Source organism: Cyprinus carpio, chromosome A15 (assembly GCF_018340385.1).
Source record: "Cyprinus carpio isolate SPL01 chromosome A15, ASM1834038v1, whole genome shotgun sequence".
Classification (NCBI taxonomy): domain Eukaryota; kingdom Metazoa; phylum Chordata; class Actinopteri; order Cypriniformes; family Cyprinidae; genus Cyprinus; species Cyprinus carpio.
This window is the reverse complement of record NC_056586.1, coordinates 24,312,368-24,328,428: the sequence shown is the minus strand read 5'-3', so window position 1 is coordinate 24,328,428 and position 16,061 is coordinate 24,312,368. Positions and strand designations below refer to the sequence as shown.

The following is a 16,061-nucleotide window of genomic DNA, read 5'->3' as shown; positions in this document are numbered from 1 at the left end:
GTCAATGATACTAAAATAACTAAAATTAATAAATAAAAAAAATTGTGTACACACATTTAAAAAATACTTATAAAATGACAAAAACACTTGACAAAATTACAAAAACTTTAGATCAAATTAAAGTGTAAACAGAAAATATATATATTTTTTTCCAAATTATTAAAGAAACTAACTGTACAAGCAATTGGCCACTGTTATTTTAGTATTATATTGATATTTTCAGTTTTGATGTTAGTTTAGTTTAAATTTATAATTTTATGTGCTTTTGTCATTTTTATTCAGTTTTAGTTTTTTATATTTCTGTTTAGCTTTATTTGTTTTATTTAAAATAAAAACTAATAAAAATTACAAACATACAACAATTACTAAAACTTTAACTCAAAATATAGTGAAAACAGGACATATAAAAATTGAATTCAAAATATGAAAAAAAAGAACAACTATAGTCTCAGTGATGGTAAAATAGCACTGGTGGGAAAACATGGCAATGAGAATAACTTGTTTGTGTTTTTGCAGTTGGCCCAGAGCGTGATTGAACTAAACAACCAGATTCAGCAGAAAGACAAAGAGATCCAGAGTAATGAAGCCAAGTGAGTTCAGTGAGTGTGCTTTATGAATCTGACTGAGATCAGCGGCGTGTGAAGGCTTCACGTGTGTGTGTGTGTGTGTGTGTGTGTGTGTAATGATGGTGTATTATCAGCAGGTGTTTTATCTTGTAGGAGAGGGTCGCGAGCTCCGCAACTCTCTGGCCGATCTGGAACGAGCCAATCAGACGCTGCGAGATGAGTACGACGCCCTGCAGATCACGTTCAGCGCCCTGGAGGAGAAACTACGGAAAACCACAGAGGACAATCAGGAGCTGGTGACTCGCTGGATGGCCGAGAAAGCGCAGGAGGCCAACAAACTCAACGCTGAGAACGAGAAGGACTCCAGGTCACAAACACATTCAATCTGGATGCTTCTAAAATACGCTTTCTTTTGTACTCGCTTTAAGGTCCTCATGTTTGTAAACGACGTCGTTAACGGCTCGTATATGTGTGTGAGCCGAACACTCTCCATCTCGCTGATTGATTGATTGATCGGTCGTCAAGGGTCGTTTAAAAACAATAGAAATGCGTGATTGGCCGCCACCCATCAGTTTCTGACCATCTATGCTGAAAAAAAAGGGGCTCGTTTCCTGACCTTCCATGCAGAAATGAGCTCATTGTGATTCTCGTCCTGATTGGTTGTTTGAAACAGGCTGGTAGGGTTCAGTAGAGTTTAAATGTGTGTGTGTGTGTGTGTGTGTAGTGTTTAACACACTGATGTCCTTGCCAGATGTTTAACTGGTTGGTGTGCTCGTAGTGTTTAACTGGTTGGTGTGCTCGTAGGCGCAGACGGGCGGTGAGTCTGGGTTTAGAAATATGTCTAAAAGCTCCAGTGAGAATTTAAGGGTTTGTAATACTGTTACAGTTGATTTACAGTCATAGTGAAAACACTCATTTTGAGCACACTTTTTAAAATTATAAACAATTGTATCTATTACAGTGTTATTTGGATACTATTGTAGTATTTAGTAATTTTGTATATACAAAATAAAATACTTTTTAGTTTTAGTAACTTTTAAAAAATATTTCTATTTAGCATTTAGCTTTATAATATTTTTTTTTCAGTTTCGATTGTTATAATATTAGTACTTAAACTGATTTATTTCCATTAGTCATCAAAGCAGCATTTTCATTTTCATTTAAGTGCTTTTCAGCTTTCATCATAATTTAATTTTTTGTTTTGTTTTCATTTAGCTATTTGCTTTCTATTTCTATTTTTTTTTTGTTTTTTTTTTTAATTTTTATTTCATTTTTTAGTACTTAAACTTGTTTAAGTTATATGCCAAGGCAGCATTTTTAATTTAAGTGTTTTACGTTTAAGTTTTTCATCCAATATTTTTATTTTATTTTAGCTTTATTTCAATTACCATTTTTTAAATAGTTTTAGTTAACATTAACAACACAGGTCTAGTAGTCAAATACCTGCCAAAGTCATAGATATTATATTTTCCATTAATATTTACTCATTTGATTAGAATTTTTTGGGGGTAGTTTTTGCCTTTTATGAGGGGATATTGTTTATAACCATATCAAAATACAACGCATCATCCTTTTATGTCAAATATTTTTTAATATGTATGAATTCAAGGCCTGGTTAATTTCTGTAGCTTTTGGGAATCCTGTTAAATCCTCTGGATGCTGTTTTCTGGTTGGTGTAGAGATGATGACATCGAAGTTCTCACAGAGGATGCTGGGAAGGGAACGGGTGGAGCAGGTGAAACGTCACCGAGCAGACAGTCCAGTCGCACACCCAGGTAAACACACACACAGAGTTCTGGGAAGGGACGACTGAATGCAGGAACTGATGCTGTGTGTGTGTTTCTCAGCAGACGAGCGTCTCAGCCTCCTCCTCCTGCTGGACTGCTGGATTCCATCTCTACTATCTTTGGGTACGTCTCAGTCTGTGTGTATGGACACAAATGTTTCTTTCCTTCTTCATTTTGTCCACAAAACTTGTCTAGAACATCTCCAGCTCATATTTAAGCTCAAAATCTAAAGCAAGACTTGTCATAATGATCCTAAAATGTGCAAAAAAAAAAAAACAAAAACGTTTCTTATTTTGGCCTGGACATGTTTTTGTAACACTCTTTTGTTTGTGTGTGTGAGTGTGAATGTGTGTGTGTGTGTGTGTGTGTGTGTCTCATACTACACTCTCTCTGTGTCTGCAGCTTGTCTGATTCTGTCCAACCTGGTTTCGTCCCATCGGACTCCAGGTGATGCACTGTCACTGTGGTTGTCAGGTGTTGTGTTGTGTGTGTGTGTGTGTGTGTGTGTGTGTGGTGTGTGTGTGTGTGTGTGTGTGTGTGTGTGGTGTGTGTTTGTGTTTGTTGTGTGTGAGAGGGACTCTGGTGCTGAGGTGAAACCCAGAAGCATGCTAACAGAATTATATTTCAGAAGGGCTGTGAAAGGGATTGTGGGTAACTGCTCTGAATGCTCCCCATTCCTCGTATACGTGTCATTTCCTGCAGGATGCTGCTGTGTTTTTGGAGATATCTGTGATGTTTGCAGGCTGCCCGCTTCTCTGTGTGTAGTTGTGTGTGAGTTTTGGCTGGGTGGGTGATTTGCCAGAAGAAACTATGAGCTGGGAGACATCTCTATGAATTTTATATTGGTTTTGCATTCAGTGATTGACTGAATTATATTAGGAATGATCTGATAATGTCTGGTTTAATTGTGCATTTATCTAGTAATTATATATATATATATATATATATATATATATATATATATATATAGATTCTAATATATATTGCTTTACAATCAATGCAAATACAAACATAAATATATATATATATATATATATTATATATATCTATCTATATATATATATATATATATAGATATATATATATACATTATATATATATATCATTATAATAAAAAAATATATAAAACATTTAATAATATATATATATTAATAAATATATAAACATTAATAAATATATAACATTATATATATTTATTTATATATATATATATCACTATATATATTATATATATATTATATATATAATATATATATATATATATATATATATATTATATAACTTTTTTTTTTTTTTTTTTTTTTTTTTTTTTGTCTTTAGCCTTTTACATGTTTTATTAAATCACATAATCAAATTGTAAAAATATTTCTGTGCATTAAAAATATTTGTAGTTAGGATTTATTTTAGATGTCTGAATTAAATTGCAATTTACTTGAGTTTTGGTTTTCCTTCAAATTATTTATAAAGCACATCAAAATATACAGACATCACAATTTATTATGAAAATTTTACACACGTATCATAATTTATAAAACTTAAATATATTTTTTAAATATAGACATAAGCATTTTTTAGTTTGTATTTTACACACATTCTAATCTATAAAAATTAAATATGGTTTTAAATATCAAAATCATCACCCACCCAAATTCGCTGCATAGATTTGAGTTTGCTTTGAAGTGTCTTATTTGCATCAGTTTTGTTTGTGAGTCAAAGAGGCGAGTTTTATATATTCCGCCTCAAACATTGCCGTGCTATAATCAGTGTTACAGATGCAGTTATAAGCGCTTCAGTCCGTGAATGACCCTCTTTATGACTTTCCTCCAGGATGACTTCAGCTCAGCCCGTGTGACACGTGCTTTTTTTTCTTTCCTCAGAAGGCGTCGCTCGGTGAATTCGTTCAGCTCGTCTCCTGAAGGCGCAGAGGTGCCTTCGGCCTGCGCTGATGTCCGAGTTCCCTCCACTGCGCTCCACGTCTTTGTGAGTGTCACTTTCATTCTTTCTCTTTCATGCATCCTTCACGTCTGAGGTTGGGTTTTAAAGGTCAGTGATGTGATGTAAAAGGTCTGATATCCAGGTCTCCTCCCAGTCCGTCCGCCCCTCCCAGCACCCCCTCTTAATTATTTCCCAGCATGCTCTAGTCGTGCATTGCTGGTTCGAGGTGGGCGGCTGATACTTTGGACGTTTTTTTGTTTTGTTGCTGAATACGAGTACGAGCTTTTAGAGAACCGATTGTGACCTCGACAGCAGCGTCCAACAGACACGACGACACAAAGGGAGGGCCAGACGGGAGTGAGAACGTTTACACTGGTGCATGAATCTCAAGTTTTCAAGCTGAGACCTTTAAAACCAAGCTCAAAACGGGAGAAAGCTGTCATTTTGCTTTAGACTCGGAGGCAAGTGATTTGTTTGAATTTCCATTTCATTTTCAGTCAACAGTTTGGTGAGATCTGAATGCTACAAGTTTTAAAAGCAACAACAGGAAGCCAAACTACATACATGCACTAATAACACGTAAATGTAAGTTTAATCCAATTAAAATTGAATCCTTCTATGGTGTTGGCAGTCAGTTTGACCCACACTTGATTTTCAGACTGCCTTGAACTATTTATTTCTTTTTTTCCAGTTTTAATGAATATTTTCTCATTTAGAGTCATTAATAGTGATTGGAAAGTTTCAACACAACAAAAGCAGTCTTAAGTCGCTGGGGTATATTTGTAGGGAAAAAAAAACAATAGCCAAAAATACATTGTATGGGTCAAAATTATAGATTTTTTATTTTATGCCAAAAAATCATTACGGATATGAAATAAAGATCAGGTTCCCATGAAGATATTTGTAAATTTTCCTACTGTAAATATATCAAAAACTTAATTTTTGATTAGTGATATGCATTGCATAAAAACTTAATTTGGACAACTTTAAAGCGATTTTCTCAATATTTAGATTTTTTTGCTCCCTCAGATTCAAGATTTTCAAATAGGTTGTATCTCAGACAAAAATATTGTCCTCCTAAAAAAACCATACATCAATGGAAAGATTAAAAAATTATTGAAAAATTGACCGTTATGACTGGTTTTGTGGTCCAGGGTGCGTGTGTGGTTTTGGACCTTTATGTTGGGCTCATATTGACTCCCCCATTGGTTTCCATGCAATTTGCCAAAAATCATCTCACAAAAAATAAGGAAGTATTTGTATTTTTTGTGTGTGCAGATAATTAATAACATAAAAATAGGTGGGTCAGATTGACCGCTATAAATTTGTGAAATTTGAAAACGTGAAATAACAAATAAAAAAGAACAAACTTTTATACATAAATTGTCAGTATACATTGTATATCTGTGTGGATTTATTTTTGATTTTTAAAATTAACTGCAATTTACATACCTCCAAATAAAAATTTTTTTAAATCACATTTCCAAAATATATTGATGTCACTATTTATAATTTAATAGATTTGCATTTTTGTCTGTATTTTACGGAAGAGGATTAGGGCCAAGCATAATAAAAAAATATAAAACCACTCTCGAGATTAAAGAAGTCATTATATTGCGTAGATTGAAACCTCGTTAAATTTCGGAAAAAAAGTCTAAATACAATTCTTTGGCGAATAAACTGCATTAAATATCGAGAATAAAGTCGTTCGTGTTTTCGAGATTAAACACTCGTTAAATTTTCGGAGAAAAAAAAGTCGAAATACAATCTTTAGAGAATAAACCTCATTACATTACACCCATTAATGGCAATGGCCGTAGACGGTTTTTAATTTATCCATAGCGTGTCGCAAGGTGCCAGAGGGCATTTGGTGTGAATCCAGCGATATAACCTTTCAATGTTGGACAAAAGCGAGTAGCCTACATCGCGAAAATTGGACTGATTTTTTTCTTCTAAAAAGACCTGGCTCGCGGTTTGCAAATTCTCTTTGTGTCATACATTGCTAAAGTTGACATGTATTGTCTTTGTTACTGAAACGAAAGTCTAAAATATCCGCTTGACTAAGTGAGTCCAACCTGGTGCCATGTCCTCTATAGGCTATGCAATGAAACAACTGATTCGGATGCGTTATTCTCTACATTTTTCATTTCGACTTTTTTTTTCTCGAACCTCCAACAACGACTTTATTCTCGAAATTTAAAATGAGTTTATTTCTCAAGATTGCTTTTTTCGGCTTTTTTTTTCTTTTCTCTTTTCCTCGAATTTAACGGTTTTTTTTCCCGTCGAAACACAACGACTTTATTCTCGATATTTAATGTAGTTTTTTATTCTCAAGATTGTATTTTTCGAGACTTTTTTTTTCTCGAAATTTTGATTTATAAAATCTCGCAATATAATGACTTTAATCTCAGAGATGGTTTTTATTTTTTTTATTAATTGCTTGCCCTAATCCTCTTCAGTTCCCGTAGTATTTTGCAGCACACACATATACATTTTGAAGGTTTTTTTTTTTTCATCTAACAACAACAAAAAAAACAAATCGCCAAAATTTCACAACGTAAAGGAGTTTAAAATGTATCTATTAATTTCTCATCATTTCAGTATATTAGTCTCTTCTGGCAGGTTACAATAAAATTTTTCTGTCTTCTGTTGCACGAGTCTGTTGTCAATTATTTAGGTTTTTGGATGACCTTGCCAATGGAGACTCAAACACAAAAACCCCCACTATTCTGAATTTCAAATGTTTAATACGAGTCTCTAAAAAAAAAAGCAGAACTCGTAAAAATCTCAACACTGATTGTGTTTGTGTGTAGGACGCCCACGATGGAGAAGTGAACGCGGTGAGGTTTAGGTCTCCAGGTTGCCCGTCTGCTTGCCACTGGAGGTAATGGACCGCCGAGTGAAGCTCTGAGCCTGTCGTTTCTGGTTACTGTACTCCTGTATTATCACTCACAATTTTTGCATCAGGGTTCAGCGGTCAGTGATGAGATGGTAAAAAAGGTCTGAAAGCCTCCGTCCGAATCCTTCAGTCCTCCCGGCCCTCCCAGCATCCAGCCTACGCGTCTTCATTGTGGTCCAGCGTGCTCTATGTTCGGCATCGCTGGTTTCAGGGGCGGCTTGATAGTTCTGGATCGTTTCTGCTGTATAGTGAGTCCTTTTAGAGAATTAAGAAGACTTGACTAGCAAGTCAGCCGCAGCGTCAAACAGAAGTAAAGCGACACACTACAGGGCCCGGAACATGAAGGCGAACGTCCTGACCAAGGCTCGTGATCTCAAGTTTTCAAGCTGAGACGCATTCACGGTCGTTTCAAAAGAGAAATCATGCCAGCTCAGTTTACATCACGCACGGTTTAAAATGAAACGACTGCAGAGATTCTGTTTCCTTTCCGATTGCTGAAGCAAAGATTCAGTAGATGTGAGGTTAATAAAAAGCTTGGTTTTTGCTGTCTCCAGGCCTGATGTGAACCTAAAGGTTGCGCTGACCAGGGGAGTAATGCTGTAACATCACCCAGCATAGAGTTGTGATAGTGCGGGTAAGTTATTATATCTGTCTACAAATTATTATTAACATTACATCTGTTAATAGGAGTACAGCTGCTTAGAAAAGAGAAGAATCTCTGATGTGTCCCCAATGCAGAAAACACAGACGAACATTTACGTGATGAAACTTACTATATAATTGCTGGATTTTTGGCCAATTTTTGGATGAATAAATCAATTTCATCACACACCATTTTATTTAATACAAAATATCATCAAATACACACTAAAACTCTTATTATTCTTCAACTGGCAAGGATTGATTATTGGTAGAAAATATACAACCTAAACAATATTTTTTACTTTTTTTTTAAATTAATATTAATTCATTTAATATTTGATTAAAGTTTAATTAACTGTATGTTAGTTTATTTTAAACTTTTCAACAGGTTTCAACTTTAAATGCATCAGGATTTTTTTTGAGAATTGTAAAAAATGACAAATTAAATTATTTATTTAATTAAATATTAATTACATTATTATTAATACATTAATGTTTAATATTTTAACTTTTTAGTTCTTCACTGGGCAAGCCAGCAAATTATAAAGTTTGGGTTTAAACTTTTATGCCAAGAAATTCACTTAAAAAAAAAAAAAAACGAAAAAAAAAAAAAACAATATTCTGGTCTTACATAATAATTTTTTTAATTTTCATTTGATTACATTTTAGAAGATTAAATTAAAGTTTTATGAATTCACTTGATTAGACGTGATATTTGATTATTAAAAATAATGTGACTCTTTAAAACAGAACCCAGAAAAATAAAATAGAAAACACAGAATTAGGGGGAAAATAAAAATGTGATTTAATAAGGCCATAAAGACCTGATTAAATGATTTAACAAAATGCAAATTCTGCATATTTTCAAATATTAAGTTACTCTGGCAAATATTCCTTAATGTCAGCATGAAGTGAAATGCCGGGTAGGGTCTTTTTTAGCAGGGATCAAATGCATTTTATTGATCTCACATGTGGATGCATACGTTTTAATTTTTTTAACATTGTAATTTTTCATTTCAATTCACAACACAATTTGCTACTTAATATAACTCATTGGATACAGTCATTGTTTATAATATCGGCTAACGGGACATTTTCATTCAACAGAGCATTTTATTTAGTTTTTTAATCAATTCAGCAGATGCTTGCACACACCACAAAATGCTTATGAAGTCCATTTTAAAATGCATGTATCTGCTAATGTTAGGAGCTCCTTGTCATATATAGATAAAAAGCCACAAAATCCCATAACATGAGTGAGATGTAATGCATGGTGTTCAGGCCAGTGATGAACACTGGATGGAAAGCGAGTCTGACAGCAGTGTGGCTTGTGCGCCCGCAGGTGGCTCGTATCTACTCTGCTGCGTTCGAATGATTTCGCCAGCATCAATCTGGACTGTGGATGGACCTCAGACTGCGGGTGAGCCATACACGCACGCTAGCATATAACCCAAAGACTTGAGCAGTTGTTTTAGTCTGAAGCACATGTGCAGGTTTTAGTTGGGGTCTTGCGTTTAAGAAAATAAGGCAGCTGCAGTCGTTTGTCCGGCTCAAAGGTCATGATGTGATGTAAAAGGTCTGAATGGTCCAGCTCCTTTTCCTCCTCAGCTCCTCCTCGTCCCTACTCCCAGCCGGCGCCCGATTAATTTTCTTCCTCAGCATGCTCTAGTTGTGCAGACCTGGTTTGATGTGGCGGCTGATATTATGGAGTGTTTCTTCTGCTGCAGCAGAGTCTTTTTTATAGTAGATCCCCATTGGGTAGACCTCTGACAGAAGCATCCCACAGAAACAGTGACACACAGGAGGGCTGGGACTGAAGGAGGCTGGTCAGCTTGATTCTCAAAAATAAAATGCCATCTGAGACCTGATCTCTTCTGTGCTGAACTTAATCTCATTTGCTACTAGAAGCCCACACACATTTAAGTGTTGTAATTCATTGTATTTGTCTCTTCCCGAAGCACACGCTCACAGGGCACAGCGGGAAGGTTTTATCTCATTCTAATTATCCGCATTCGTTTCCTCGATAACACTTCGGAATCGTCCTCCTTGCAGCTACGATCGAGAGTCGCTCAAAGCTCTGGGACTTACCGCAGCAAAGTCCTGTAAGAGACCCCCCCCCCTTCCTTTAAAGAGTAGTTATACTTCTTCTTACGAGTTGTCCGGCGTGTCTGAGAGTAAGAATGCAAAACAGTGCTTGAAAATGATGATTGGGTTTTTGTCCTTTTGTCTCTTTTGTTTGTCCATTTTCTGTGTTGGTCAAACTAAATATTAACTATTGAATTAATGTTAATTAAATTAAATATAAATATTAACTATTGAATTAATGTTAATTAAATTAAATATTCATTATATTATCATTATTAAATATTATTAAATTATAATATGAAATTATCATTACAGCGTTTTAATTTTAAATTCACGCAGGATTTATATTCTAGTGAATATTGTAAAAATAATAGATCAAAATATTTTGTATTTTTTAATATTATATTACATTATTTTTAAATATATAATATTTTATTATTATATTAGTGGTTGATTAACATTTAATTAACGTTAAATATTTGCTCGATTTCAAGTTTTACCAACAGGTTTCAACTTTAAATGCAATTAGAATTTTCTAATAAGACTTGTAAAACAAAGGCAAATGATTAGATATTAGATTACATTATTATGAATTATTGTTTTAATTATTTTTAAATTACCATATCAATTTATGTTTAATATTACGTTAATACTTGATTAAATATTAGTTCATTTTTCAACTGTGGGGCGGGGGGGGGGGAAGCGGGGTTTAAAAAAAAAAAATCCCTTTAAATAATGCATCAGAATTTTCTAATATAAAGAATTTTAAAACAAACAAATGAACGAATCCAACAATAATTACATTTTAATTAATGTTATAAATATTTATTTAATTAATATTTAATTAATGATTACAATATTAGTTCATTTGGGTTTTAATTTTGTTTAAGTTATTTTTGTAATTAATATAAATTTAGTTTTAATATTACAATGAATACCTTCGATTCATATTTAATTAACATTAAATTAGTGTAGTTTTGATTTTATTCACCAACTTTTCAACAAGGTTTCAAAACTTTAAATGTATAATCATAATTTCTAAATGAGCTCATTGTAACAAATGTACTTAATATTAGATTCCCAGGGTTTAAGTTTACTTTCATTTTAAACTACATTGTATGTGAATAATAATTAGTTTAGCGAGTGTGTTTATTTTCCTTGTGCAGAAACAGACAAAACTAAAATTGTGAGAAAAGTAGTTTTATTAATAGTATTTGACACACATTTTGTTGGTGAGAATGTAGCTTGCTTTTGCTTCTTAACTGTCTTGAAGTTCGGTCTGATAAGCTGTCTTTCCGTCTTCCTCTCTCAGGCACTGCAAGACGGTGTTGTCACGAACAATTGGACTAATGTCTAAGCTGTAAATGACATCGTCTGCACGAGGAGGCAGTGTGTGATGAGCGTGGAACACTTGTTGACTAAGAAAATTCGTGTTCTGAGTTAATACATCATGGGAGTCGTGAGATCTGTCTGGAGGAGACTGGTGGAGTTAGGATGCAGTGCTCAGATCACTAATGTTTCTGTGGCTTCTGGTGCTTAGGGTCGTGAGAGTCATCGTGCGTGAGCTGGAGCTGGCGTGGGATCGGCGCGTACAACATCTTTGGCCACCGTCAATCAACCGACCCGTGAAGGACCGGAAGCTTTTGCTTGCTGATCTGCATCTCGTCGAAAGGGTGAGACGATCTGAGATGAAGATCATTCCGGCCTGACGCAGTATTTGCAGTGGCGAACAAGACGTTTTACAGTTGCGTTGCTATCTGACCTCTTTACTTGTGTGATATCGTTTTTCCTGGCTGGTGTTCCCCTGTCGTTTGTTTGTTTACTACTTGGAGTGCTTCTGTTTTGTCCCTCAAATGTTGTAAGGAAACGCTAAGTGGTACTAAATGACTTAAATGTTTGGTATTCCAACTTTAAAATGCATCGGGAGATTCTCCCCTGTGTTTCTTTTCTTCTGCAGTGCTCAAGGCTTCAAAGATGCGGTTCAACAGAACTTTTCACCAGGGTCACGTTCAGTGTGAGTTTTGTTTTTCATATGTTTATATATGGCAGACCTTTTTAAAATTTGACTTAGTTAGTAAAATCACGCTAACTAGATGTTTCTTGGAGGAAATCCTGTCTAATTAGGCTGGTTTGGGGTCATTTGAACTATACAGGTGTGTTTCTGAATGTACTTCTCTATGGTGCTAAGGCAACAAAGTACCTCAAAATTATTAATACATATTCAATTAATGAATTAGGCTAAAAGCATTACAAAACGGTTGTGTATTATTCGTGGTAGGTCTGGGGTTCCCAAACGTTTTTGATCAGCTGAATGGCCATAGTGTAAATATTTCGCATCGAAGCCGGACCCGCGACCCGCCTAAAAAGGTAATTAATATTTACCTAATTGGCCCACAGGGGTGGTACATGCAAGTAAACAGATAAAATATTATTTTTTAAAAAAATTGTTTTTATTTTTTATAGTGTATATATATGGCTACAACAACTGGCATAGAAAAATAATTACTACATTCTTTGTCAAATATTGGCGATTTGAAAACTGTTTATTAATTATTACTTATTATTAGAATTATTACAATTTATTGGTTATAGTGTCTAATTATATAAATTTGATGTCAGTTACAGTTGTACTTTGACAGAAAATATGACAGTATGATATTTTAATGATATAGTTAATAAAGTATAGATAAAGTATTTATGTATTAAATTCTTTTTACTTTCAAACATTCACATCCACGATCTTTTTTTAGAGCAGATGTTGGTTATTTATCATTTGTTGAATTAGTTCGCTCTCATCAGCTCGAAGGCTGGTTCATCACCTGACTGCATCATGTGGTGCGCGGGTATGAGCTCTGAGTGTGTGTGTTTTCAGTCCTGATGGGATTATGTGGCGGCTGGTTCGCAACTGTTCTGTACATTTGGAAGCGTTCTGACGGGGTAAACTAACAAAACCCCCTTGATAATGGACAGCAGGTGAGCAGGACCCACCTCACAACCATACACACACACACATTCACAATCACCCCCACACATATTTCTCAATCCCACACACTCTCTCTCTCACACACATACTCACACGGCACACACAACACATGCACAAACACACACACTCTCACACACACACACACACACACACACACACTCGCAATCACACGCACACAAAATAATTGCATAATCACACACACACACACACACACACTAGCTCACTCACACACACACACACACACTCACAATCACACTCTCACAAATCACACGCACACACACAGTTGCAATAAACAATTGAGACAAACACACACACATCTCTCTCACACTCACACATTTCGACTATCACACACACACTCACAATCACACGATATACAATACATGCACAAACACACACAGATACACACACGCATTACCTCATGTACAAATAGACATTGACACATTAATATTATCACATACTTACTAACAATATCGATCGACACATAAACACACATTATTCTCACTCACACACACACTTCATAATCACACACACACACACATACATGCATTAACACACACACACACACACACAATACAATGCATAATCACCACACACACATAAACACACACATACTTTTCACTCACACACTCTCATTACATCATTACACACACACACACAATACAGACACACACACACACTCACATTACTGTTATTGCAATGAAGAATCGACATTAACACACACACATTAACACATTACACACACACACACGCACACACACAGACAGACAAAAAGGCCTTAGTTTAAATTCACCCTTCTGCCATTTAAAGGGATAGTTCACCCTAAAATGAAATTTCTGTTATTAATTATTCACCCTCATGTCGTTCTCAACCCGTTAGACCTTCGCTCATCGAATACTATTTGTGCACAAAGAAAACAAAAGTAATGATTTTATTCAACAATTTTTTTCTGGTTTTTTTTTGTAAAATTAATTAAATAGTAATAGAGATTGGTTGGATGTTGTATTTTCAAACGCTGAAGTCTTGCTAATACAGGACATTTACATCTAGAGACTTTATTAACGTTTTGTGTATATGCATGCTGCAAAAATAGTGTGCATCGTATGCCATTCTGAACATACTTGTGTTTGTGAATAATTTACAGCTGTACAAATGCATTTTTGGCTAAACTTGGTTTTTCGTCCTGTTTGTAGTTCTGCCATAAACTCGGTGTCCTGGTCTCCGCCGGGTGCGGTCGCGGCCAGCGCTTGGAGAAAGGGAAGCAAGGCGGTGCTCTGGTCTGACATGTGAGCGGGCCGCTCTGCTCCTCCGCAGTGATTGGATGAAACGGACTGTAATGACAGAAGGAAAGTGAGCCCACCCTCACGTCCCACTGGCCTCTTGAACTACCTTTCCCACAATGCCATCTGTTTGGCTGTCTCAAGTATGTGTGGATCAGACAGCACCGTACACGTGTTATACATGTTTCTATCAGCTTCATGTACTGTCTGTCTCACACACACTCGACGCGGAGTTGATGGAGATCACTGTGACTCTCTCTGTCCTACACGACTCTGACTGCCTCATTTTAACACGCCTTTTAAAATAGTGTGTGTTTTGTGTGTTTACTTACGGGTCAGAGTTTATGCTCTGCCTTTTACAGATACAGGCCATCAAACTGTGTGTGTGTGTGTGTGTGTGTGTGTGTAATTGTGTCTGGGGGAGTGTGTGTGTGTGTGTGTGTGTCTAGGGGTGTGTGTCTGTGTCTGTTGTGTTTGTTATTGTCCTGAGTGTGGCTTTGTTTGTTGCTTTTTTTTTTTTTGTATGTGGTTTGTTTTTCATTTTTTGTATTTCTGTGTGTTGTGTTTGTGTTTTCTTTCTTTCTGTTAAAAAGATTTTTTCTTTGTTTTTTTGTTAGCCTCGGTTGTTGTGTTTTTGTGTGTTTTTGTCGTTTGGTCCTTTTGTGGCCTGTGTGCTTTGTGTTGATGTCTGCGGGTCTTGGGTGTGGTCTAGTTTGTTGGTTTTGTGTTTTGTTTGTTCTTCCCTGTGTTCTGTGTGTTGTTTTGGTGTGTTGGTGGGTTTGTGTGTTGTCTGTGTGTCCTGGGTTTGAGTTTGTGATGTTGTGTGTTTGTGTGTTTGTGTGTGTGTGTTGTTGTGTGTGTGTGTTGTTGCTATTGTGTGTGGGTAGACGATGCGCCTTTTCCTTTTGGTTTTTCTTCTTTTGGCGTTTTTTGTTTTCGTTGTTTTTTTTTGTTTTTTTTCTCTTTTTGCTTTCTGGTTTTTTTGTGTGTTTTTTTGTTTGTTTGCGTTTGTTTTTGGTTGGGTTTTTGTGTTTTTCTTTTTCTGTTTTTTTTTTTTTCTTCTTCTTTTTTGTTTGTGTGCGTCCTTTGTTCTGTTTTTTTTTTCTTGTGTTTCGGTGTGTGTGTGTTGTGTGTTTTTTTTTTTGGCTGTGTGTTTTTGTGTGTGTGTTTGTTGTTTTTGCGTGTTTGTTTTGGTTTGTGTGTGTGTTGTGTTGTGTTCGTGTGTGTGGGTGGGGTTGGTGTGTTGATGGTGGTTGTGTGTGTGTTGTGTGTTTGAGTGCGTTGTGTGTGGGTGTGTCCTGGGGTTGTGTGTGTGTGTGTGAGTGTGTGTGTGTCTGGGGGTTGTGTGTGTGTGTGTGTGTGTGTGTCTGGGGTTGTGTGTGTGTGTGTGTGTCTGGGGTTGTGTGTGTGTGTGTCTGGGGTGTGTGTGTGTGTCTGGGGTTGTGTGTGTGTGTGTGTGTGTGTCTGGGGGTGTGTCTGTGTGTGTCTGGGGGGTGTGTGTGTGTGTGTGTGGTGTGTGTGTGTGTGTGTGTGTGTGTGTGTGTGTGTGTGTGTGTGTGTGTGTGTGTGTGTGTGTGTGTTGGATGCAGTTCCAGTTGAACTCTATGGATGGCACTGTTCCCAAAATATTTTTCCTAGAGCAGAAATCACATATCTCCTTTTTTAGTCTTGAATAAAACTCATGTATTGAACGGTGACCCAATCCTCTCTTGAGTGGGGTGAGTCTCACAAAGAAATTTCTGTTTTCTCCTAAAATCAAAAGAACATTTTGCTCAAAGAAAATGGAGGCATTCTGTTTTTATGATCATTTGCATTGACATTTTGGTGGCATTTAAACCACATTTTACCCTCGTATTCTGTATTGCAAAAAATGAATGAAAATGAATT

General features: G+C 35.8%; 1 protein-coding gene and 1 non-coding gene across 2 annotated transcripts in view; both read left to right on the top strand.

The window, feature by feature from the left end:
* atg16l1 (ATG16 autophagy related 16-like 1 (S. cerevisiae)) overlaps positions 1 to 7,790 on the top strand; it is a 12,275-nt gene extending 4,485 nt beyond the window's left edge. Inside the window, 8 exon segments of the mRNA XM_042771746.1 lie at positions 517 to 590; positions 682 to 1,062; positions 2,213 to 2,341; positions 2,414 to 2,476; positions 2,756 to 2,800; positions 4,234 to 4,333; positions 7,102 to 7,172; positions 7,742 to 7,790. Coding sequence (XP_042627680.1) covers positions 517 to 590; positions 682 to 1,062; positions 2,213 to 2,341; positions 2,414 to 2,476; positions 2,756 to 2,800; positions 4,234 to 4,333; positions 7,102 to 7,172; positions 7,742 to 7,790 — 912 coding nt within the window.
* On the top strand, positions 4,396 to 4,695 carry LOC122147874. Its single transcript, XR_006161873.1, has one exon.
* Positions 7,791 to 16,061: the final 8,271 nt, after the last annotated feature.